This window comes from Lutra lutra, chromosome 4 (genome assembly GCF_902655055.1).
Source record: "Lutra lutra chromosome 4, mLutLut1.2, whole genome shotgun sequence".
NCBI classification, from domain to species: domain Eukaryota; kingdom Metazoa; phylum Chordata; class Mammalia; order Carnivora; family Mustelidae; genus Lutra; species Lutra lutra.
Window position 1 is genome coordinate 31,465,642 of NC_062281.1, and position 27,102 is coordinate 31,492,743.

At 34.9% G+C, this 27,102-nt stretch overlaps 1 protein-coding gene across 6 annotated transcripts in view; it reads left to right on the plus strand.

The window, feature by feature from the left end:
* ANGPT1 (angiopoietin 1) overlaps positions 1–27,102 on the plus strand; it is a 257,731-nt gene that overhangs the window by 190,819 nt on the left and 39,810 nt on the right. For all 6 annotated transcript variants that reach the window (XM_047727465.1, XM_047727463.1, XM_047727464.1 and 3 more), the window contains 2 exons: positions 14,778–14,905; positions 23,492–23,593. In XM_047727465.1, the coding sequence (XP_047583421.1) occupies positions 14,778–14,905; positions 23,492–23,593 (230 nt within the window). The remainder of the gene's footprint in view (positions 1–14,777; positions 14,906–23,491; positions 23,594–27,102) is intronic.

Sequence of the window (27,102 nt, forward strand, 5' to 3'; positions counted from 1 at the left end):
TTACATGATAAAAGAATTCCCACAAGTGTTAGCTGGAAATTTATCCTTTCCCTAAAGTGTGTTTGGTCCAGGAATTGTAAATCCATCTTTGCGTGTAGGGATTATTTCTGTTTAGTTTCACAGAACTTTTCCTACTAAAATATCTAATGTCATAAGCTATATTTAAGCTAAGTACAATTTTTAATAAACACACTTTCTAAATAATTGACCAACTTGTCCTCTTTTCCAAACAGGCAGTAGTGGTGTTTTAGACAAATAATAATTTCAAACTGAATTGCATCCATTTTGTGAGGCTTCTGGGTAACACATTTTTTTTTTCTAACCTTTGTCTGCAAATATTTGGCCACACTTATTCTTAGAAACATTACCCACTAAAAAAATATTGCCCTCAATGTTATCATAGTGTCAAAATTTAGCTAGTTGCTTCATTTTTTTTGGCAATTCACTAATTATTGCTGGAATTAAATAGATTATATTGATAATGGCATGGATACAGGTGTGGAATTCTTCCGAGAAGGATAATCAGGTACTGTGACCATCAAACATTCACCAGTCATCTTTATGTTCAGAGGCGATGAAGCCATCACCACATACGTAGAGCACACATGAGGCAAACATCATATTATGTGATCAAGAATTTAATTAGTAACAAAGCATTAAAAAAGAAGAAACAAAATAATATATAGCTTCCACTCTCTACCATAGGCTGGTTTTCTTACTGTCTAAATCACCTTGGAACATACTCCTGCTATACCAAGGTATGATTAATAAATTTATCCATTCATTCAAAAATAGTTATACAACAACTGTTCTGTTTCATATTCTCTTCTTGGGGATAAGAATATTCATCCATTTTTATTTAACAAATGTTTCTTGAGTTCTGGTAATATAGCAGATGGAGTTCAGGCCACTGGGTAGAGAGAGAAGTTGTATTTCAGTTTGTAGCTTCAAGGAAACTAGAATTTGGTGGGCAGAGAGACAGATAAATACACAATTATATTTCATATTTTGTATCTTGCTACATGTGAGGCTAAGATGCCAGGGCACTAGTGAAATACGTAAGACAAATATTAAAATAATGGCAGGGACAGGATGAGGGCAAAATACATCATCTGCCATCCTTTTAAATATTTTGTTGAATGCTTGCTATAATTCAGGCATTGTTTAAGCTTTATAGTCCCAACAATAACAATATGAGGTAAATACTATGGCTAGTCCCATTTTATAAATTCTACAGAGAACTTGAGTAATTTGCCCAAGGTTATGTGTAGCTGATAAAAGTTGATCCATAATTAAAACATAGGATGCATCTAATGGGATAATGATGGCTAAGCCTTCAAAATGAAGAAAGCGGAGGATACTTCAGACAGCTCAGAGAATATGTATATTGGCCAGGAGTCATGGCAGGGCGTGGGATATACCTAAATGCATAGCCTAAGTCTCAGAATCAAAACCAGAACAGTAAAAGATGGAGTTAGAGAGGTAAACTGAAGGAGACCAAGGAAGTTGCATTTTTATCTGAAAGCAAACAGTAAGGCATCCTGTCAATGTATGAGGACCATGCCAACATTTGCATTTTAGGAAAAAATTGCCCCAGTCACAATGTAGAAAGAATGTACCGGAAATTTGATAAGCTTGGAAGCAGAGGGACCAGATGGGTGTTTTGCCATTATTATTTAAATATTAGCAAATACTTGAGAGTAAAAAGCCAGTCTTTTGAGCCCTTTGCACATATTAACTCATTCAGTTCTGATAACAACTCTGTAAGCTGGGTGCTCTCACTAGCTTCCTGTGACAGAGAAGGAAACTAAGCATAGAAAAGTAAATCATTTGCAAATACCACACTGCTAGCAAATGAACAAGGTGAGATTTGAACCCAGAGTCTGATTCTGGAGTCTGTACATTATCCACTGTATTCTGATGGGGAGGGAAGGTAGAGTTGATGGTGGTTTTCACCTGATTCTCGAAAGGACCTCCTAGGAGAGAAATAATAAGGTTGGGACCAAAGAGGGATAAATAAAAAGGCAGATACAGGGAAATTTCATGAACTCAGAGAATTAAAAACAACAAGAAATAATGACCTATTAGAAAGTGAGTCAAATATAACTCTTAATTTTCTGGGTTCAGTAACTGAGGGGATATTGATGACATTACTTAAAATCACCAACATGTAAAATTAATCAGGTTTAAGTGGGAAAGATAATGAGTAGTTTGGGGCATATCGATTGAGGTGACTATGGGAAAATTCGAATCTGGAAGTCAGAGAAATAGGAATTTGTAATCCAAGAGTGAAATCTGGATGACCACGTGCATTGTTGTGTCCTCAGAGGAGACAAGTGGTAAATCCAGGAGCAAATGAAATTAATTGGAAGTGCATATAAAGCAATGACTCAACAATTGGGGGTTATGTATTTGAGAATCTGATAAAAACTAGCCTACCTTTCCTTCTCGCTTAGTCCAAACACTTAGGCACAGGTTTATGTGCAATTTCAGAGAATTTACATACTAAGATTATGAACCCATTTTAAAATGATAAGAATGTAAAATCCAAGAAAGAAAATTGAGAGTTCTTTAAGGGATAGTTAAAAGGAGACTGGAAAGAAAACAGAATTAGGAGGAAAAACCAGTAGTAAGAAGTGTTACAGCATAGGGAAAAAACTTCTATGAAACATCTAATCTCCATGGCAAATAAGCAGAAAGGCAAAAAAAAAAAAAAAGAGAGAGAGAGAGAGGGAGGAAGGAAAAAAGAAAGAGAAAACATCTTTTACATCATCTGAAAGACGTAATGATTGATAATATAAGTTTTTAAGTGATCTAAATTATTTGGTTTAAAATGTCTTTCCCAGGGGCTGATGGCAGTGGTATGGAACTTCTGATCATTATTTTCAGTCCTCTGGCCTTCTGAAAAGGGGAAATGAGGCATTTGTTTCTTTCCCAGTGCTGAGGAGACATTTGGTTCTGTTCTCAGAATAATTCTACCATCTGAAAGGAATTTACCTCCCGTGCAGTGTCTATTGAGTTTGTGAAGTAAATCATTCAGTCAAGGGATGAGATAGTTTGAACTCCTGCAAGTCCCTTGAGTTAAAAATGATTCTAAAAACATCACAAGCAATGGGAGGAAATTAAAACTTTTTGAATGTCACTTATATAAACATTGATAAAAATAGAATATATCATTTTCATTGACTGAGTAAAATATGTGGGTTTTCATTGACTACTTGTAATGCACAATTTAACATTAGGTAGAAAGAGAAAGAAAAATACAGGAAGTCATCTGCTGCACAGTACAGTGAGCACTTGTTCCCATTTAATGAGGGGAATGCTTTATCTTGACAGAAAATTATATGTCAAACATTTACAATTTCCTTAAAACGAACCACACTTTCTAGCACTTCTTTTCATAAAACCCAATGGCTTTAAGGGGAAAGTGACTGTTTATTTTTGGAAATGGTATATTTCTCCTTTTTGATGGAGCATGTTATCTGCCTTTTGGAAAGTTATAATTTCTCTAAAAAAAATTGTGTGAATAGCAAATAGCCAAACTAATGATAACAAAATAAGAAATAGTACAGCCTTTAACCTCTCCCATGAATTATTTCTAAACCACATCTTTTGGGGGAGATTTGAAACTTTGTGGTTAATTCTCTTTTGGAATTTGAGTTTCAGTTTAAGAAACTAAACTATCTGAAAAGGGATATCTCCTGCTTCTAGCTGGGCCTGGAAATTACCAGGTGAAAGGCCACCAAAAAAAAAAAAAATGAAAGAAAGAAAAAGGGTTGCCTTTCTGTTCCTACATTTCTGTGAGCAAATTTCATTTCTTCTTCTCTTGTGCTTTCATGGTCTGGTTGGTTAAAGCAAAGAAGCACAAAATATTTTTAATACAATTTCAATTAAGTCATTTCCTAGACACATCCACACTCAAGTTGAACTAATATTTTCTAAGTCCAAGGACATAATGAAACACTGATTACTTACAGTTAAGCTCTGCTACTTTACACTGAGTCCAAATGACATCTCTAATTCCTTGAAGGGAAAGTTAAAAAAAACAAAACAAAACAAAACATTTTATTAATCTCATTCAATAATTTATGCATCACATAAACCATAAACCCTCATGAAATGTCTTCTACTTTTTGGGAGAAAAATGAAACAAAACCTGAGAAATTTTATAATCATACAGTTAGGCTTAAATACATATAATAATACTGATTTTTAGCATTTTTCTAAAAGTTGATTATAAAGAACCTTTAAAACTATTGATAAAAAACATTTTTAGTTTTCTATTAGGAATCACCATTTATTTTCAATTAAAGAATATCAACATCATAACTAAAGACACTGGAATCTCAACCTACCATTGGCTTGGATGTTCACATTCTGAGTGGGACCAACTCCAGTAAGGAATCACATTAAGATGTGATCTACTAAGAACAAGTTACCTTTTTAATGAATTTATGATGAAATTAAATTATTAAATGAAATACCATTTAAGCCATACCTCTTTTAATTGCATTTTTCTATTGTGTCTTTGCATATATCCATAATTATTTTTAAGTGTGAACATTCTGTTTTCATAGCCAACATGAGTTCCTTTAAAGTAGTGAATTTGAACTTTGGGTTTAATTTTAAGTGGAGATTTGGTTCTAAATGAAGTTTTACCAGTTCTTTTGGCCTCAAGTACACATACTTACAAATATACAAATAGACTGAATCTTGGCCATAATTAATTCTCCAGCTCATCTCCCCAGAGCTAGGATCTAGACTGAGATGTCACATAATCAGCATCTTGGAACAACTATGACATATGCCATCTAGAGGGCAAGGCCTGATGGTCTAGCAGGAATAGGAATCAAGGGCATCTGAGTTCTAGTCCCAGGCTGTTTAACATAAAACTACCACACAACTTAGAGTTTTGTCTGGTGTCCTAGACAAATCCATACATTTTATGACTCCTCAATCATTCCATTTCTTCTCTTCGTTTTGTATCACTTCTAATGACTAGGAAATCCCCAAGTTCAGATGAACCTCAGCATAGCAATCAAGTATTATTCTTCAAGTATATTTTACCACAAGATTAAGAATCAAAGTGACATACCTATGGTGACAGGTTTTATTTATTTAAAACTTTAAAATGAAGTGTTTTGGTTTTGGTTGGGGGCTTTGGGGGGTTTGGGGTTTTTTTTTGTTTGTTTTTTGGTCAGTTTTCAAAAGCATCTGGCAACAGCTTTCCATTTATATCATTGCCCAAGGACTTTCATTCCATTTTTAATGGCTTTGCTGAAATCAATTATTTGTCTACTTAAAACAAAGCACAAAAGATACCCTTGAAGCTTTCCCACACACATGGGAAATCTTTTGTTCAAAATCAATATATTCCAGTCAGGCCAAAACATATTACATGGGAAATTAACACACATGAAACACCTGAAAAAAAAAAAAAGACTTTCTGAACAAATGGCAAGGGTCATGTATGACTCATAACTGCCCATCAGGGTTCCCAAAAGGAAAACACAGAAATAAATTTTGTGAAAAATGAGTATTACTTGATTAAACAAAGGTTATATGTAAATCCATTTTCAACTTTCAATTCTTTTTTTGCATCCTTTGTTGCTTTAAGTGTAATATGTATTAAATATACATTCAGTTATATATATGAGTCATTTCACCTTAGAGGAGCACTGGAAATCTTATTTGAATACACTAATCAAACTAAAGTGGAGTTATGTCGAATTACATGATGTTTCATTATTCTACACTAAAAAAAATAACATAAAATTAGTAATCTACCTATGGCATAGGGTGGGTTTCATGTCCACATAGATTTAACAGTTTATGTACCTTATACATACATCTCACTATTACTAAAAGTGTATACTCCTTAAATTATATATATGGGTCATATGTTCTCCAGATAATTAAAATGTAACTCTTTAAATAGTAAAATGTTAAGAAAATTTAAAAATACTGTGATAGTACGTTTTCTGCATTGTTTTTGTCTTCTTTTCCAGAAAGGAAGATTGAATAAAATTGAAGCTTTTTGTAATACTTTAATTACTTTAATTCACTATCCTCAACATGACTTAATTTGCATCAGAATACCACAATGCCTTTGAAAAAGTATATGATTTGTCCCTTATATCTGCCCCAACTGTTCTTATTTCTTATTTTTGCCTACTTCTAAGATTACTGTCTCTTCCTCACACACACAAAAAACCTTTTGATTATCATTTTGTTGTTGTTGTCTTCATGCCCGATTCTAGAAGGTGAACACACACACACACACACACACTTCCACGCAAATACCCACACGTATGCTTACCCTCCCTACTCCCACCAGCACTTCCTCTAAACTTGTAGCTTCAGCAGATAGTCCAGAGGCTGGGACGTCAAGTAATTAGGCTTGTGAGAATATTACCCATGATTAATGAGGACAGATTTTGGTCAGCATGATATTTAGGATGTAGACAGTATGAAATACAATATAGCTGCTCAGGCATCTCTTATTTCCTAATGATCTGTTAGCTTTTGAAGTTGCAGGCCACCAGTGCTCCACATTTCTGCTGAGAGTTCCCACCTCAGATAATTCTGCTGCCTGTGGCTCTCTTCTATCCTCAACATTTTTCTTCTTTATCTTTTCTAACCCCTGTCACTCTTCCAATACTTCCTGCTTCTGAAAGAAGAGGTCATAGCCATTCTGAATTAAGACCTGTCCTGATTCACCCAAGACCCTGGGTATGACCTTGTCATCTGAGATAAGTATTGCTGGGGACTCTGTGACAGATGAGTCACTGGAGTCCTGTTTGGATTTGACTTCACTCCAGGGGCCAGTAAGAAATAGTTAAGATTCTTGGCTTTATAGACAAAAGAGTTCCAGAGTTAGACATTTTGGTGAAGTTAGAAAGCATCTCTGAACCTCCAATTCCTCATATATACAATATATTGATAACAATATTTCATAAGGTATTTGTGAGGACTATATGAAACAAGGCATATAAAACATACTTGGCTCACAAAATTCAGAGTTGAACACATGGTAAGTGTGCTAATTTCTAATACTGACTGTGCCAATTGATTTTATTACGATCATGATTATTATAGTTCCACCAAGAAGATAATGGGTAGTTAATATTTTAAGTATCATGTATAAAATATGGACACACAAAGAACAGTTCCTTTTATAAAAATTTTAATTAAAGTAATAATGTAGCAAGCAAATGATTTTTAACTGAGGTTAAGGGGACTATGGGGATTTTTAACTGGGGTTAGGGGGACTATGGGGAAAAGAATAGTAGATCTTTAAAAAGAGAAGTTTTTAGCTACTTACCCAAAGACTTCAGATTTAAGGTATTTACAAATAGAATATGTGTTTTTCTACTGTGATACAGCAATCTGCATTATTTTATATATAATACTTATATACACATTAACATATATATGTACAAATATGTTACATCAAACTGTATGTAGTTGCCATTTTTGTAGGTTAAAAACAATCATGCTGAGATATCAATCCCTAGATGTTCAGTTCAAATGCATATGTTTTATATAAAATAAAATACCGGCTTTGAAATTTTCATGTATTTATATAGTTACGTATTTTGTGTATTTTATGTATTTATATAGTTATACATATGTAATATGTATTTATAAAGTCATGGGTGAATCTCCCTCACTCTCATTCTTTTTTTTTTATTTTTTTATTTTTTTAAAGATTTTATTTATTTATTTGACAGAGAGAAATCCCAAGTAGGCAGAGAGGCAGGCAGAGAGAGAGGAGGAAGCAGGCTCCCTGCTGAGCAGAAAGCCCGATGTGGGGCTCGAACCCAGGACCTGGGATCATGACCTGAGCCGAAGGCAGCGGCTTAACCCACTGAGCCATCCAGGCGCCCCAACCTCACTCTCATTCTTACACACATAATCTGAAATGTTGAATATTGCCTATAAACCTTTTAATTTTCCACACTCTTGACGTCCAGGGCATTTCCTTTTCCACTTTTAAAAGTCCTTTCTAATAAATTAGGAATCTAGGGAGTGTCTTCAAATGGCTTTTCCATGAGATGCCCACACATGTGGCTGAAAAGTATAGAATCTTATCAGGTGTTTGCTTGTTTGCACCTTATCAGATATGATGACTTACTTATCCATATGCTCAGTTAACTTCAGTGTCCTGTTGAGGTGAAAAATTACAGATTTAGGGTCAATTCCTATACTATGATCTACATAGTGATGATGGTCCAGTAAGTAACACAAGGATTATCCTTAAAGCAATAACTTGATCCACATATATTATGATGCTAGCTAAATACTAAAAAGATAGGAACCATTAGTCACATCTAAGATTTAAAAAGAATATTTGAATTGACCCCTTTATGGCTCATTATTGGGAAGTAAGTAGGATCAAGGACTTTGGCTTTTTACATTGTCTCTGTTATAGCAAAGACTAATTGCCTTCTGTGTTCTGTACTAGATTTACTACAACTCAGAATTACCAATTCCACATTCCAGGAAGTTTTCTCTTGAGGGTTCATCTGAGTTGAAGTGACCCTCTGCCTCAGCTTTATGGTTCTTCCTTCAAGTCAACCTAGTGGCAGACATGCCATCTGGATTGAAATTGGCTGGGCAAATAAAAGGGAGAGCCAGATAAAGTCAACAGTTACTGCAATCAGGGTCTCAGGTTGCTTTTTGACTGAATGTTGGCTGGTGAAAGACAGACATGCACCTGCTTGTGTCCCTATTCTTTCCCTTTAGATCATGATGATTAGGTTATAGAGACAAGGCTAAATGAGAAGAATGAATAATGGTTCTTTCCTAAGGCTTTCTAGATTTATTTGCTGATATCAGTGTGCACAAAGTCTTTGAATTGCCATACCACGATTTTAAAATTTAGTTCAGGTAAACTGCTTTACTTTTTTTTTTTTTTTTCATTCAACTTCTCTCTCTTCCTGGCAGCCTTCCCCAAGTTTACCTGGCAGATAGAATATATTCTCCCTGAATATTCTCAGTGAACATGATACATATCCAAAAATAACAATCTCTGTTTAATGCTATATTCAAGCTGGTAATATTATAGCTCTAGAAGCTGTTGCTAGTCTCTTGAGACCAGGTAGAGAGTCATCAACTGTGTCAAAAAAAAAAGATAAAGAAACCTATTCCTGTTCACACTCTTTGAAATCTGATTATGATTTACCTAAAATTCTATTCTACATTGTTTATGATTGAGTAAATTATCTTTTTTCTTAAGCTAGCTTGAGTTCTTCTCTATCATGGAAGGTACTAATTATGGATATAGTTATCTTGAGTTATCACAGAAGACCCACTAATATAGTAGGAATTTCTCCCATCAGACTGTGATTATGTTAAGAGCAAACTGTGGTTTTCTTATGTCTGTATCTTCACCATCTAGGAAAAGTCATGCATGTAGAAGATGCTCAATCAATATTTGTTGATGGGGCACCTGGGTAGTTCAGTAGGTTAAACCTCTGCCTTCTGCTCAGGTCATGATCCCAGGGTCTTGGGATCAAGCCCCACATCAGGCTCTCTGCTCAGCAGGGAGCCTGCTTCTTCCTCTTTCTCTCTCTGCCTGCTTTTCTGCCTACTTGTGATCTCTCTCTGTCAAATAAATAAATAAAATCTTTAAAAAAATATTTGTTGAATTAATAAACATAGCATAATTTTTTTTAAGATTTATTTATTTATTTGTCACAGGGGGGAAACACAGAAGGGGAACAGCAGGCAGAGAGAGAGCAGCAAGCTTCCCACTGAGAAGGGATCCTGATGAAGGACTCTATCCCAGGACCTTAGGATCATGACCTGAGCCAAAGGCAGATGCTTAACTGACTGAGCCACCCAGGTGTCCCAGTATAGCGTGGATTAAATTAAAAGGAGACAGGAGACAGCCTATTAAGTTGAGAAACTAATAAAAAAAAAAACAGTCTATTTGTTTTATATTTGGGTCGTCATTATTTTTTAACTGATGGCAACTGACAAGTATAGTGGAACCAGTGGGACTGTAAGAGAAAGAACATAGAATTTGAAAGGAAAGATTAGACAATGTTAAGCAAATGAAAGTTGAGGTAACAGTAAGAAAAGCCCAACAGACAAATAGTAATATGAATCAGGAGGTCAAGAGAGAAGCAAACATACAGTATCAAAAATGCTTATATCAGAAACCTAATGTGTAGAAATTTGAAGGCATGATAGTTTGCAAAAAGTGCAATGTATAAGGAATAGAGATCTGAGAATTGAGTCAACATCTATATGGTAGATGAGGAGAGGAAGAGAACCCGATGAAGATGGAAGAGAAAAGGGACCAAGAGAGGTCAACACAAAAGGCAAGGGGAAAGATAGGCAAGGCCAACTTCAGTAGTATGGGGGAATAAGGTGGAAGAGGTATTAAATGGCTTTGATCTTCATAGTAAACCATAAAACAAGATGATATATAAAGAATGAGAGATGATAGGATTAAGATTTAGCCTTGAAAACTTTTTAGGAAATGTAATAGAAAATCTAGGGGCACCTGGGTGGCTCAGTCGGTTAAGCATCTGACTCTTGATTTCATCTCAAGTTGTGATCTCAGGGCAGTGGAATTGAGCCCTGTATGGGGTTCCATGCTGGGGTCTGCTTGAGATTCTCTCTCCCTCTCCCTTTGCCCCTCCACTGCTCATGTTCCCTTGCTGTCTCTCTCTAAAATAAAAAAAAAAAAAATCTTTAAAAAAAATCTATTAGTAATGACCAAAGGTTTGACTGAGCAGCACGAAGAACATAGCTGTGTTTAGAAAACATGCATTTGGATGGCATTAAAAAGCCTCTCTTCAGTATTTGCAATCTGGAAGCAGGGGTGAGAAAATGAATAAATGTCCTTCTTTGAGTTGGGTTTTACCCAGGCAAGGGATTTGTAGATGAAAGGACAGTGGGTGGAGAGCACCAGGAATTCCACCTGAACTGTTTTTTAACCCCACTGCTTGACAGTGAGATAGAAGTTAGGAAAAAAGGAAAGGGAAGCTAATGAGGGACTAATAGTAATGGTGGAGATCCAGATTCTCAATTAGAGGAAAGACTAACTCATTAAGAACTAAAGGGAGAGGGAAAAAAGAGTATAATGTCAAAGAAGGAACTTTTAGATATAAAGATCAATTTTTTAATTCATGCTTTTTAACTAGTCTATTATTATAAGAAGTCTGAGCGCTTTGACGGATAAACACCTCAATCAGCTGTCCATTTCCCCCGGCTCTGTCCAGTTGATGCTTCTTTTATCCTCTCTCATCATATTTTCCATATCTGTATCTTATCATTCACCATACCTTCCTCTAGATATTATCTTCCACTTTACTGAATCTCAAGACTTCCTACAAAAATGTATCCTTAGTTCTGACACTTTTAATGATCAGTAAATCATCTTTTTATTGTCCTTGTTTTATTTTTTTTAAGATTTTATTTATTTATTTGACAGACAGAGATCACAAATAGGCAGAGAGGCAGGCAGAGAGAGAGGAAAGCAGAGAGAGGAGGAAGCAGGCTCCCCGAGGAGCAGAGAGCCCAATGCGGGGCTCGATTCCAAGACTCTGGGATCATGACCTAAGCCGAAGGCAGAGGCTCTAACCCACTGAGCCACCCAGGCGCCCTTATTGTCCTTGTTTTAAAATGCTTATTATGTGTCTAGTTTTACAGTATGTAACCATAATATATCTAATACATGACAAAGAAAATAATTAGTCATGTAAATTAAAGTTATGAGATAAAACTTCTGCAATTAATGTGTTGTTATGTACATCATATGTCATTTCATCTGAAATTATCTTTGAACTATTCAGATTAAGTTTATATATGCAGTAAGATTAGATTACTTGGATTTTTTTAGATTTAAACAATGGTATGATATGATATAGTCAATGAACAAAATAAACCAGTTAGCTAACTTTGATAAGGAGAGTACTTTTCAATATAACCCTAAATATAACCAGTCAAATGTAACTGCCCTAACATTTGGTTAGCTATAATACTGGCTTTGAGGGTGGAAGATCCACTGTTCCATTGACTGGACTTGCTGGCTTTCTCCAGCCTACTGGTGTCACTTCTGAAAGAAAGAATAATAATATAATCTTTCCATTAATAATAATATTACTATTACTATAACAATAACTACCATTTCTTGAGTTCTTTTATTTCAGTCACTCTGCTTTGTGTTACATAATCAGAGATATGTTTAACTGCCCTACTTTGTAGATTGAAAAAAGAAAAACTAAAGATCAGTCTACTTTTATGGAAGGGCCTTTTTCAAACCATGGTATATAATACAAATGTCAAAGGTAACCTGGGAATGGAGCTTTTAAACTGATCTTAAGTGCTTTAATACTGTAAAATATAGCCCAGATCAAACTTTCAGACATGATGTTTACTAATTAATAAGTAATTAAATAGAAGCACTCCAGTCTTTCTGGAAAAATGACCATTTCTTTTGGCAAGAATGTGTTTCTATTTTTTAAAAAAATACCAAACTATCTTTCAAGAAAATGAAATATCTTCATAAGGTATGTTGCCATTATAATAACAACAAATCCATAGTATAACCATAGTACTATTTGTACCTTTTATGATGGAATCTTTAAACCATTTTTCTAGTTATAAGACTTAACATTCATGGCTTGAACATCATTTTTATACAATTAGTTTCCATAAAAATAAGCTAATACTCAAGTTCTTTTCTTTTTCTCTGTTATTAAAAATGTGTGTGGGTTTCCCTCTTCCCACACAACAGCCTTTCACCAACATCTTCCTGAGTAGGAAAGGAAAGAGAATAGGAGGTGACAGAGAAGTGGGAATGGAGTATATTCTCACTGCATAACTAAATAAGGAAGAGCAGGAAGTGGTATATTCAGTAAGAGAAGCATTTTCTCCTTAGATAAGTGACTTTCTCCATTTCTTACCCAAAAAAGAAAAATGAGTTTACCATTGAATGAATTCCTCTTTGACCACATCTTCCTGTGTTCATCCTCTCAAGGGATCATAATTTTGGCATTTCTTCACAACACCCCCCCTTTCTTTTGCATCTAATTTTGGTTATTTTCAACTTGTTTCAATAGAAGATTAAACATACAGAATTTAGGTAGGTTTTATTTTAGAAAAATAGCAGTCCATTCATTTAAAATAAGCAAGTGCAAATGAACTGTGTTGATGTTTTTCAGACCAATACCCTTACATAACCCGTCAACACACCCATTGCATTTAAAGATGGCTTTTGAATAAGCATTTATATATTCATTTTTAAGTTGCTATTTGCATACCTTCTATGCCATGCTTCTTCCCTATCATATGCATGCATAGTCCTCTGATTACTTATTCTGTGTTGATATTGTAACTGCAATGGTGGTATTTAGATGTAATTATTAATATAAGTAGGCAAAACCATCAGTGCACACTTGACCTATATAGAAAACCATGATACCATTAAAAGTTATAATTCTATATTTTTGTTAGGACAGTATCTCTGAGTGGATATTTCATTTCCTTGAAACATCATTATTTTTGAAAATTTGAAGTATTTATATTGAAATAGTCATTCTTTCCATCAGCTTACTAATTTATATGTAATTAAAAATAAATATCTAAACTCATGCTTCTTAAGTTTAATTTGGGCTAGTGCTTTAGATTATTAGAGCGTGTAAAATCTATTTAAAAGCATCATTTAATATTTAATATTTAATTTGATATTCTTATTATAAAAGGCCATCCTGATTCAAAGTGATTGAAAGCAGGTATTTATTAAATAACATAAGACTTTAAGGGCAAGGTCATAAAATAATCTTAAAAAGTCTTCTTGAAAGGGTTAATTAAACCAGTTACTAAACTATAGATTTGTTAGAAGATACTAATCATAAATATTTTGAAAGTGTGCCATGTATACATTTAGTAAAGGACTACTAAATATGAGTCATTTTTGCATTTTGATCTCAGTAATAAAAATTTCATAATAGATGAAGGTCAATGAATAAAATTAAGTTCTCATTAGAGCCTATCTAATTAAATTTCCTTTTTCATTTGGCTTACTCTCTTTACTGAACTCTTCCCCTATAGAAGTTAATTTCAAATCTTATTCATGTTCTTTTATTTGTATACTATCTGCCTAATAGTTTAACTTCAGGCATTCAGTAAAAAACAAAGTTCAGTTCCCTTTTCTTTCTGGATAAATTAGGTCAGAGGCTCTTTTCTACTTTATAAATCTAATTATTTTGAGGGTTTTTTTTTTTTTTAATAAAAATTTCTAGGAGCTTATCAGTCCAAAGACACAGAAAAATTTCTATCTACTTTTAGCATTTTAAACCTCCATATGGTATTTTTATGTTTGAATTTGTTATCATTATCTCTTCCTCCTCCAAAAATGTTTTAGCATTTTTTGTAAGTTTCCATTGAAATGTAGGTAAGAACATTTTAGAAATTTTGCAGAAAAGTTGCCATAATTATTACAAGTTGGAAGTGTTACACAACCAGATCATTTGTCCCTTGAGTTGATGTTCTGAAAATTATAGATAAAAACAAAATTTAAGTAAGCAAAATATAAGTATTCAGTTAAAAATTGCTCTACAGATTTTTCCATTAGTTTTGTAATTTTGTGAGTCAGCTCAAATCTAGTATTGTCTTTATGTTTAATTTGTCAGTAAATGCAACATTGGCATTTGTTTTGAGGAAATAAAGACTTGCTTAGCTATACTTGGAGTCCATTTAGGTACTAATGGTACTGATATTCTTGTTCACATATTGCAATTTTTTTTTTTTTTTTGCAGTTTTACTAAAGGGAGGAAAAAAAGAGGAAGAGAAACCATTTAGAGACTGTGCAGATGTATATCAAGCTGGTTTTAATAAAAGTGGAATCTACACTATTTATATTAATAATATGCCAGAACCCAAAAAGGTAAAACCAGAAGTGTTTGTTTACGAGATATAAAGCAGATCCTAGTTGAATTGCTGAATAATCAGATTGATTTGTGAGATTGTTAAGCTGAAAATATATATGCCTGAGCTCTCGTCTCCCAAAGATACTGTTTGCCAGGTCCATAAAAGATGAAAACCCTATTGCATAGACGTCCCCGAGACCCATACCTCCCATCCCTCTTTCACAAAATTTTGTTTATTCTCTGCTCATTCTAGGGATGTCCTATTGCTCATAAATCCTTGCCTTGTGTAGATTACATGTTGAGGTGATATGTACCTCAAGTACATTGAGAAGAGGTAGAAGCAATCTTTCAATGTCTCAAGGATCCAGATGGCACACATCATCTATATCTAAATACTGTGGAGAGGGTGCCATGGACCTATTGCTATTTGCAGAATCACTGTTCCTATTAGGGTGGGGAAAACATATTCTCTCTTGACTTATCATCTTGATAGGATTTGCTTTTCATGTTTACCTAAAAGGCTAGGATTCATCAGTATGTTGAATAGGATCCAAAGTAAACTTTGAAGTAAGCAAACACTGTATTCTTGCTGTTATATCTCTATTTATTTATTCATTAAGTCATCCACCCATTCCTTCACTCAGTGGATGTCATTTGTCAGTCACTGCCTAGGGACACAATATAGAACACACAGATCCCACAATGGTGGTGAAGACAGACAATTACACAGATAATTATAACAGACTGTAGAAGGGTAGTGATTGAGACAGTCTGTTTGAAGCAGGATTTATAGAGACGTGAGGAGAGCCCTGCTCTTCAGCATGTTAAAGTTTTTGCCAAGATGACAAGAGAGAACCAAGACTCCAAGAAGACCACCTGTCTTTGTAATGCTCCATTCTCAAAGAATGAAACAACTTTCCTCTCCTCTTTGCCCCACCTAAATTGCCAATCCTGTGTCCTCATTTCCTGTGGCTACTGAACAAGTGCTCTTGGGAGGCCTTCCTTAATTCCCTTAAGCAGCTTTGCATGACTTTTTCACTAGCAAAGTTCTACAAGGCAAGGATTGTGCCTTTTTGTCTTTGGTTTCCTGGGACCCAGCATAGTTTTTGGCACATCGCAGGTCTTCAATAAATATGTGTTTAAATGAGTGAATGAACTTCTGACAATAATATCTACATTTCTATGTAGTATATAGTAATTGTGCCTAATTTAGTCTTCTTGATTATTAGTCTCCTTTGATGGGTGAGGGAAATGAATCTTGGAGAGTAGTTTGCAAAATGTTACATCATGGTCAGAGGAGAATCTGGACTCTACCAGCGTCCTCTCTCTCCTGACTTCAGTAAGGATTAGTGGTTTAAGTTAGCTCAGTGTTTGTTTCCATTTGCTGGGACAATTTTTTTTTTTTTTTTTTTTCTAGAAGGAGGCCTTTCGTGCTGTTCTATAATAGGGAAGGAGGGGGAAAAAGCACCAAGTCACCATTCCATACATTGCTACCTGGGCCACCTACCACAGAAGTTCAGTTTCACATGTTTTTCATTTTGGGCTTCTGTAAAAAATCTCACTCAATTAAGTGTTCCATGACTTAAGAGAAACAAACAAACAAACAAACAAACAAAAAAAAAACTATGAGGGTACAATGATTAGTCTAGGAATAAAAAGAAGAGGGTAACTCATTGTAAGGGGGGAACTTTTGGTTCCTTGGATCTTATGATGTGAAGCTTTCCTACTCTACTTGCTGATATCTTAGAGTCATACTTAAGCTTAAATTCAGTTGGCATACACATGGGCATGTGTACACACCCACATTCTCATACACCATACATCTGGCATCTAAAGTATATGAAAACCTGTCCTAGGGGAGAGGAGCAGAGCTAACATAAATATTCTATAATTTACCTACAGTATTCCCCATGACCTGAAAGAACCCCCAAATTATTGTCAGTTCCACTAAAATATAACTTGGCTATAACAACAAAAGTTAGTTAAAAATATTAAGTGACCCTCCTTTTAGACACTTAATGATTCTATGATATAATAGAACAATTTCTAAGGATTTGACATTAACATTCACTCTTTCACAATCTTTTTCACTCCATCACCCAGTCCTGCCATGTGGCTCCAGGTTTTGGCAAAGGGGACATTAAAAATAAGTTTTGATCATTCTATGAATTTTAATTCATAATTCAATAACCATAACCATCATTTTGAACTATGCTAGTTCAAAACATTTTGAGATACAAGTGATGCACAGGTTCTTTGCAGACCTACTGCTCCTGTTAGGATGGAAGAAAGGATATACTATCCTAAGTCATAATCGTGAATAAATTTGCTTTTAATACTTATATAAAAACATGGGTTAGAGGATCCAGTTCACTAGTTCAGTTGCAGACTCCTGTGTTGGTTTCATCAGGATAGCATTATTTAAACTTACACCTCTGCAAAATGATGGATTTTGCATGTGGTGGAGCTTCAGGGTTGTTCTTACATAAATGAAATCTAAAATACTAAATTCACAAATTCAGCTATCTGCTCAGTTAAACTTTAAGGTTTGGGCCTAAGAAAAAACAGTAGCCTGAGCAGGTAAGAAGCTTTTCAGAGGAAAAAAGCTCATGTGGCATCTGGTCAGGACCATCATTAGATTTTAGTTTTATTGTCAATAGAGCATGGTGAGAGGGAGAGATCACTGAGTAGAAGGAAGTAAGACTTATTAGGCTTTCCTAATTTAGGTGTTCCTTCCTGGTTTTATTCTTTCCCCTTTATGATCACGGATCCTCCCACAAGTAGTAATGTTGTTCTATTCTGGGAACTTTAGACTGATAAACCTGCACTTTTCATAGATAGCAGTTTTTAAAATATCTATTTAGCATGGCACTAGTAAGAAAAATTATTGTGCAAATTTTTCCTGGTATAATTTAGAAGTTAGTTAATACAGTAGTTCAAATGCATTTACAGTTTTCCAGGTATATTCTAAGCACTTTAGAAGTAAAAACTCACCTGTTTACTATTTTCAGTAATTCTATTAGATAGGTGTTCCCATTATCCCCATTTTAGAAACATAACTTGCCCAAGTCACATAGTTAGTAGATATTGAACACACGCTTTGTAATAATGGCATCAACTCCAGACTGTATCTCTTAGCAGGGGACTAAATGAGATAATTATGTTAGTGGTGGCTAAAGTTGCACCACTTACAATTTCTTTAATCTGAACCTATATGAAATGACACAGGAAAGAGCTTATTATCAGAAAATTATGTAAGATCAATTCATGTTCTGATTATAAACTACCCTAGTCCCTTCTACCTTGTAATCTCATTTTCTTCTCCTGCGTTGATATAAATCATTGGAATTCTCTGAATCCTGTAAAAAAATGCTTGGAAAATGCATTTTTATGTTCATCACTCTTCCAAGTAGATTGTGCTTTGTAGATATAAAATTTGGTGCTACCTTTGGATATGCTTAGCAAAAGCTTTGCTTATTGTTATGCTTGGAGAAGTTCTAGCGAGGGTATGAAACTCAAGGCAAGCCTACAAAAAATAAAACAAGTTCAAATATGTAAGATATGGGCTATGAACCAATCAATAAAATTGGACTATTTAGGCTGTTAACAAAGGCAGTTAACAAAGAGTATTAGGAAGTATTCATCTTGTAGGCAGAGTAAAAGTTGCATGTATACAGAATTGGTATACATTTATTTTTCTAACCGACATCATTCCCTTCCCAGAAATGATGTCTGAAAATAACAGTGTTACCTTTTCAAATGAAATGAAGGCGGTTTTCTAAGACTATTTAATTTTTCAAGCAGATCAAAAATAAGAATTAAATCATATATGTTTTTGTTTTTTTACCTTTATATTACTAATGGCTGTGGTTATTTTCTCTCTGAATTCCCTTCAATGCATAGTAGTAGGAGAGAGGATTTTTCCTTTTATCTCATCAGTTTCTAAAACCAGATGCTTTATAGCTGGCTTAGTTTCATCCAAAAATTCAAACCATTAAATAAAAACTCTGCTTATTATAAAATATTAAAAATTTGTTTCTGAATTGTGAGTCCCCTAATTCTTGGGAAAGGACCATAACAAATGTGTTGAGCCTCTTTTTTTAGTTAAGGTTATGGAAAAATAATTAACATCCTCAAGCCTAATCATTCCAACTTGTATGGCGCATAAAAACGTAAGAACTATGTGAATCAAATTTCCCCTTTTTGTTTGGGTTTAAATCTCTGTATTATGTTAAAAGGTATTTAATGCTTGAAAGCTTTGACCTTGCCTGGGATAGGAGCCAGTTCAATCTTTTCTTGGAGAGAGTTAAGCTCAAGTCATATGATCAATAAATGCAACAGGCATAGTAAATGTAGCGGGGCCCTTGTCTCCAGGAAGGACACCGCCAGATAGCGCAGACCACACAATACTGGCGAATGAACTTTTCAAGTCATTTCATGTCTCAGATCTTTTGAAACCAACCACCTATTTTCTTAAACTTCCTTCATCTGTTAAGCTTAGGCTTTTTTTGTTTTTCTTCTGACTAGAAATAACATGTTTTGGGTTTTTTTTTTTTTTTTTTTTGGCTAGAGTGAATCCAACTTCTTAAATAGATATATAATAAAAAGAAGCATGCTCAGAGATCGATGTTGGTATTTTTATATTTATATTATTATTATTATATCAATCATAAATACATATATAAAATATATGTTATATAAAATATATTAATAAATTATTAAGCTAGTGATCTTAAGGACAATTTACTGAAGTACTACTTTTTTTTTATTTTGTACATTCCATTTTATTCTTATTATAAATGATAAATTATATGCCATAGTAAATATAATAGTAAAATATGCTACAATGTATAAAATATTATATACAGAGGATATAATGCATAATGTAAATACTTACTATCTCATATGTAAAATACATCTAAGAAATGAGAGTCACGACAAAGCCTATTATGTACCAAGCACTATTCTAAAAATTCTACATGCATTGACTCATTTAGTCCTTGTAAAGACCTAAGTGATAGAACATAGTTGGGATTTGAACACTGATAATTTGGTACCCAGGTCCATGCCCCTAAACAATATGTCCTTCAGCTCTATTGTGACCATATTCCACAACAGCAGCTATTATTATTACTGCTATTATTGAATCACGATAGGAACTGTGGAGCATATGTCCAACTTCTTACCTTCACTGTACCCCCGCTTCCAACACCATAATCCTCCGGGGGAACTTCTGCCTCCCCATGTAGCTCCAACTCTCTCTTATTTTTTTTTTAAGATTTTATTTATTTATTTGACAGAGATCACAAGTAATCACAGCGGCAGGCAGAGAGAGAGAGGGGGAAGCAGGCTCCCTTCTGAGCAGAGAGCCCAATGTGAGGCTCGATCCCAGGACCCTGAGATCATGACCTGAGCCAAAGACAGAGGTTTTAACCCACTGAGCCACCCAGGCTCCCCCCTCTTTCTGAGTCTTTATCTAAGAAATGTTCTCAGCACATCTTAACATTCTCAAGTCACTGAATATGTTTGTTTAAAAGGAAATTGGCCTTTTTCTAAAATTTGTGATTTTAAAACTTTAAGTGCATAGAATTCGAATAATATAGATAATAGTAATAATAAAACTGTGAAGAATAGTTTCTTCTGCACATTAGATATTTATAAATGTAGTTATTCCTTTCCCTGAGTATGTAAGTGGACTCTATAGTTTTATAAACTCAGGTTAGCAAAGTTCCGGGTAATTAGTGTCCATTAAGAAAAATCTGGGAAAATAATTCTGAATTAACCAGTCAAGACAGGGTAAAAATTTAAGAATCAAGTGACACTTGTTACCTCTAGCAGAATGTTTCCTTGACATTTTCACTGAGTCTTATTTAAGTATCACCAGTAAAGTTCCACCTTGGCCTCTTATCTTGGATCACCACCTACGTCCTCTTTAAACTGTGCCATCTGGGTCTTATTCTCATAGGAATCCTGCAGTCTGTCTCCTCAAGGTCACTAACGAGTCCCTCATTTAAAAATTTAGTGTGTATTTTCTTAATCTTTATTTGTCTTGACTTCTCTGGAATATTTGATTAAGTAGATCATTTCCCCAAATCAAAGTCATCCTCAGCTTCAATTTTATTAATCAGGTTTTCCTATTTTATGTTTCCTTCTTGCATTTCTGTTTATTCAACAAATATTCATTTAGTATCAGCTATAGGCTAGGCACGGTTCTAGGCACTGGGGACAGTGACAAACAAAATATAAGGCCATGCCTACCTAAAGGTTATTGATGTATTTTACCTCCATCAGTTTACCAAAGTCCATTTTTGGATCCTCCTCCTTCCTGCACATATACATCTCTTACCACTTTTTTTTTAGTTCTTTAAATAATCCATTTTCATGTTATCACCTAACTGCTCTCAAGCAGGTTACTCCCAAAACAGTTTTGAATTCAGGATTCAAATCCTGGATCCAGGATTTGTTATTAATAATAACCATTGGTAAGATACTTAAACACTCTAAGAATTGTTTTTCTCACCTGAAAAATGGGGATAATAATCATACATACATCACTGTCATGAAATAAGTTAGAAAATACATATGAAGAGTTTAAATTATCTGGCACTTAACAGCAAGCATGCTGTTGTTAATGGTGATTCCTTTCTTATTCCTCTATTATCCACATTCTTATTCTTGGTCTATGCCTATTAGATCATCTCCAATTGATTGATGAATCCTCTTTTGGTTGACTACACTACCTCAAATTCTGTTGTCCAAAACTATGATCATTTTTTTTTCTCGTCTGTTAGATTTTTTTCCTTAAGTTTTTTATTTAGATCACTGTCTATATCATTCTTCAGGTCACTGGAGCTAAAAATTATGAACTCCTACATCTCCTTAAGCCTACAGAAACAGTCACTATTGAAATTTTCAGGCATTTTGAGGCCAACATCCATATTTTGTTCATCATAGTATCCCTAATTGTAACAGAATCAGTGCCCAACAATGCTAATTGAGTAAAAGACAAATGAATGAATCAATTAGAATTGAGGAGGAAGAAATACTAGAGATTGTGTTGAAGGCAGAGAAGGGGTAAAAACGGTTTAGGGATTAGTCAAGGGGGACCTTGGGACAGAGAGTGGAATTTCAATTTATAATCTTGGAGGTGAGTTAATTCGTAGGCACAATAAAGACATACTGATGCGTGACTGTTGTCAAAGTAGAGGAAGAGCCCTCTAGAGAGCAGTTTGCCTAATTTATATGCTCACAAATAGGCGTGGATCTCCTAGTTCTTTTCACTCTGAGGAAGTACATGGACAATTTGTCCTCTGAATGACAGTTGTTACCACTGTTTTCATACCTGTTAGCCATTTGTGCTCCAAATTGAGGGCTTCAGGGAAAACACTTGAGATTTTCCCTTAATCAGAGCTGAGCTCTGTGCCTGCACAGCCTGTCTGCCGCTGTTGCATCATATCTACACCTTTAGCCGGCCTTTGAAATGCCTTAGTCATCAACTCCCTGAGGAATGGTGTTCTCCATAGCTGGGACCTTGAATAGTCAAACTGCCATATCCATGCTATGTCAATTACAGTGATTACTCTCTAAAGATAATCCCATTATAGATATGTTTCTCTCCTTGGGTGGACTCTGGGGGAAATGAATCAATTTCTAAATAAATACTATTGTTTTAGAATAATTAAAATGAGCATAAGTCTTTGAAAGCATTGGATAACTTTCCACATGGGGAAGAAATGCTTGTTGCAGTCAAAGGAAATACAGTATGTCGTATTCTCCTGTTATTCATGATGAAAATTCAAGCAAATAACATGTTCTCCATATGCTGTGGACCAAATTTTGCCTTTAATCTAATACTGAGCCATCAAGAATAATTATTGTAGTTTGTAACTGTGTAGGAGTTAATGTGCAATGAAATATGTAATAGCTAAATATATATGATTTTTTAAAAAAATATTTTTCCAAAACCTTTATTATTATTATACCATCATTTTAATTAATTAAAACTTAAAAATTCTGAGTTTTATGTTTTGGCAATACAACGGCCTATAGTTTTAGAAACCTAGATAGCATTTTGAAAAAATGAAAATACATAACTGCCTATTACCATTAAGACACAGATTTTTTAAAAATTTTTATGATCTGAGACTAAGGCAATTTTCAGCTAATTTAAATTTTTACAAGTAATTTAAGTTACATGATGGAATTAAACAGAAACAATTCTAATGTTAAAGCAAAATAACTGGTATCTAAATTAACATTTTCAACATGGGGGGCGCCTGGGTGGCTCAGTGGGTTAAACTGCTGCCTTCGGCTCAGGTCATGATCCCAGGTCCTGGGTTCGAGCCCCACATCGGGCTTTCTGCTCAGCAGGGAGCCTGCTTCCTCCTCTCTCTCTGCCTGCCTCTCTGCCTACTTGTGATTTCTCTCTGTCAAATAAATAAATAAAATCTTAAAAAAAAAAAAAACATTTTCAACATGGTAATTTTTATTCAGTTTATCTATAGGCCTACCCATCCTATTTCCATTTTGAAACATAATCTGATACTTGTTTCTTTAAAACAGACATAATTTTCACTTGATTTTATTTTCCCTGTGTCTATCAGGTATTTTGCAATATGGATCTTAATGGAGGAGGTTGGACTGTAATACAACATCGTGAAGATGGAAGTCTAGATTTCCAAAGAGGTTGGAAAGAATATAAAATGGTAGGATGGAAGAATTTACATAGTTTTTGATGTTTTATCATGAGGTTATCTTCACCAGACTATGTGATAAGCCCTTGTATTTTTAGGTGTTTTCAGCTATTTTAAAAATAAAATGATACATTAGTCACATTATTTTTATTAAACACAAAACACTCATAAATCATTTTCAGTAAATGATTTCCATATGTGCATCAGAAAGAAAAATATATTACTGAAATTACTTGGTGAACTGTTATGTATTATCTGGATTTGTTCCTGGTTGAATGAGGGTGGGGGAAGCTAGAACTCAGACCCAGGCTGGGCACATGAACCAGGACAAGGGAGGTATGTGGATTATGGAGAGGTACTAATGTACCTCACGTAGCTGGCGAGTTGTTGCTGGGTGTTGACTAAGAGCTCCTCCGTGTGGCTGGGTTGGGCTTCTCTCTGATGGTTCAGGGTCATCAGACTTCTTATGTGGCAGGTGGCATCCCTCACGCACAAAAATGGAAACTTCCATACCTTTTTAAGATTTATTAGACAGAGAAATTGCTCTGTATCACTTCCATGCTTTCTTTGGTTTAAGTTACAATGCCCAGTCCACATTCAAGATGAGAGGAGTATACAAGGGTATGAACTGTGAGGTATGGTTCCTTGGGGGGTCTCCAAAATAATATCAGACATCATGGTTACCATCATTATCATCATAGCTAAAGTTTCCAATGGTTAGTATGAGCCAGCCCTAGCTGTAAATTCTTACTCATTTTCATATCAAGCCTATTAGCTGTCTCCATTTTAAGAGGAAAGTGAGCAAGATGGAAGATCAACTTTTCTAAGGTAATACAGTAAATGGTTTAACTAATGCATAATACAATAATCATATCATCAATGCCTACAGTATTAATTATTAAAATCTACTGACAGAATGTCAAGATACAATAATATAAAAGGCTTCCATTTATGGACTTATTCTCATATTTTACATCTAAATGTTCTGGATAATTATTGTCTTGACCAATTTTTGACAAATTCCTTCCCTCAGAAGGTAAAGAAAAAGGTGAAGAGTCCTGTTGTACTAATCTAAGTTCAGTCTTGATATTCTTTTAGAAAATATGTAAAAACTGTAGTTAATCAGCATCCCAGTTTATACATTAGTAGGTTCATAGTTGGCCAAATGACAGTTAAAAATATTTTAATAAATGAAGGTGGGGGTCTCTTGTGGTGTCTCTGTGTCTACAATTTTTTTTTCAGATACCCAGTTGAACACTATGAACGTAGGTTAATAAAGTTTGAAGTTATACAAAGTTGGAATCTGATGTCTCCAATAAACCATAAAATTCCAGGTAGAAAAGAAGGCTACAGCCAACAAGATAGAATTCTACAGAGATAACTGTAGTATTTCACCTAGACCAAAAATACACAAAATTAAGTGAGAATATAGGATAAAAGTGACAAATTAGCTTAAGTACCTGGTTTTCAAAGTCTGGATAGGGGCACCTGGGTGGCTCAGTCATTAAGCGTCTGCCTTTGGACTCAGGTCATTATCCCAGGTCTTGGAATCAAGCTCTACATTGGTCTCCCTGCTTAGTGGGAGGCCTTATTCTCCTTCTCCCCATCTCCCTGCTTGTATTCCCTCTCTTGGTCTCTCTCTCTCTCTCTTTCTCTCTCTCTCTCTCTCTCTCTCTCTCTGTGTGTGTGTGAAATAAATAAATAAATAAAATCTTAAAAAAAAAAAAAGGAAATTCTGGATAGATTTACTTGACTATAAGCTCATTTCATGTTGTTGGCTACTAACAACAAAGACCAAGCTACTCAGGCTACACTAATAGTTTATGGTCTCAAGAAATGCAGAACTCACTGGTGTCTGCCATAGTCTGGTTACATCAAAAATATGCTTTGGGGTGCCTGGGTGCCTCAGTGGGTTAAAGCCTCTGCCTTCGGCTTGGGTCATGATCCCAGGGTCCTGGGATTTAGCCCCGCATCGGGCTCTCTGCTTGGCCAGGAGCCTGCTTCCCTTCCTCTCTCTCTGCCTCTCTCTCTGCCTGTCTCTCTGCCTACTTGTGATCTCTGTCTGTCAAATAAATAAATGAAATTAAAAAATATATATATGCTTTAAATTCTGGTAGATTTCCAACTAATCAACTTATCCTATGAGGTACAAACAGGATGAACCAATGGCGCTCTAACTTGGAGAGAAAAAAATATAATTAGATATAAACCTGTCTGATGGCTATCTAAAGTGACTGGATGGAGGTAGATGTACCTCCTCCTGGATGGAGAAGATGTACCTGCTTCTCACAGTGCAGTCCAGAAACCAGCAGCACTAGCTTTGAAAGCTTTTGAGAAATACAACACCTCAAGGTACATCATAGACTTCCTGAATTAGAATTTGAATTTTGGGGACGCCTGGGAGGCTCAGTTGGTTAAGCAGCTGCCTTCGGCTCAGGTCATGATCCCAGCGTCCTGGGATCGAGTCCCACATCAGGCTCCTTGCTCAGCGGGGAGCCTGCTTCTCCCTCTGCCTCTGCCTGCCATTCTGTCTGCCTGTGCTCGCTCTCTCTCCCTCTCTCTCTGACAAATAAGTAAAATCTTAAAAAAAAAAAAAAAGAATTTGCATTTTAACACTGCTTTAAAGAGGGAAGCTCCATAACGAATGGAAGAACATTCTAGAGAGGCAAAATTGACTGCTATGGACAAAACTCTCTAAGGATTCTTTCTAACATGAATGGACTGTCTATTAAGTGATGAGGCCCTCTCTTCGGTGGAAAAACCCCAGTAGAAAGTAAATCACCAGGACTGTTACAGAGAATATTGGTTTTACTCTAAGGTCTCTTTTTGCTTATGTGATAATAAGAACATATGGGAAGAATTTAATCTAAGTTCTAAAAAAGGACCTTGCATTATGTCTATATCAGCAGTTTGAGTCTTCACTCTTCCATTTACCAATGGAGTGGTTTTTAGCAAATCATTTAACCTATACCATAACTTCCTCACTAGTTAAAAGGGGGCATTAATGATAATACCTTACCTGCCTACAGGGATGTTGTGAGGATTAGATATAAATAAAGTACTTGGCACACTAAATTTTCAATAAACAGTAGGTATTACCCAAGATTAAGACTTCAAAGACTCCAAAATTTTTACTTAACTCTGCCAAAAATATTATGTTGCAAAATACCTTAACTCACGATTATTTTCATCATTAAAATGGAATGTGAAGAAGTCATCTGAGAATCAGACTATAGATATATGTTCAGGCAAATCTGAAATACATTATTATTAATATCAATGATAATAGAAAAGTGAATATAAAGGTATCATTGTGGTGACTTTCCAAAATGCTGAGTTATTATCTGTAAGCATCTGCTGCCTTGGCACACTAGGCACATTAAGTAAGACAGGCTAACATATGAAGTGTGGCATTGATGCATGTCTTATAAGTATTTACCAGATATATGTATTTTAAGTCTTTTTTTTTCATCATTTGACTGAGGCTGAATTATTCATTAGTTATCGTTTTGGGGGAGTTT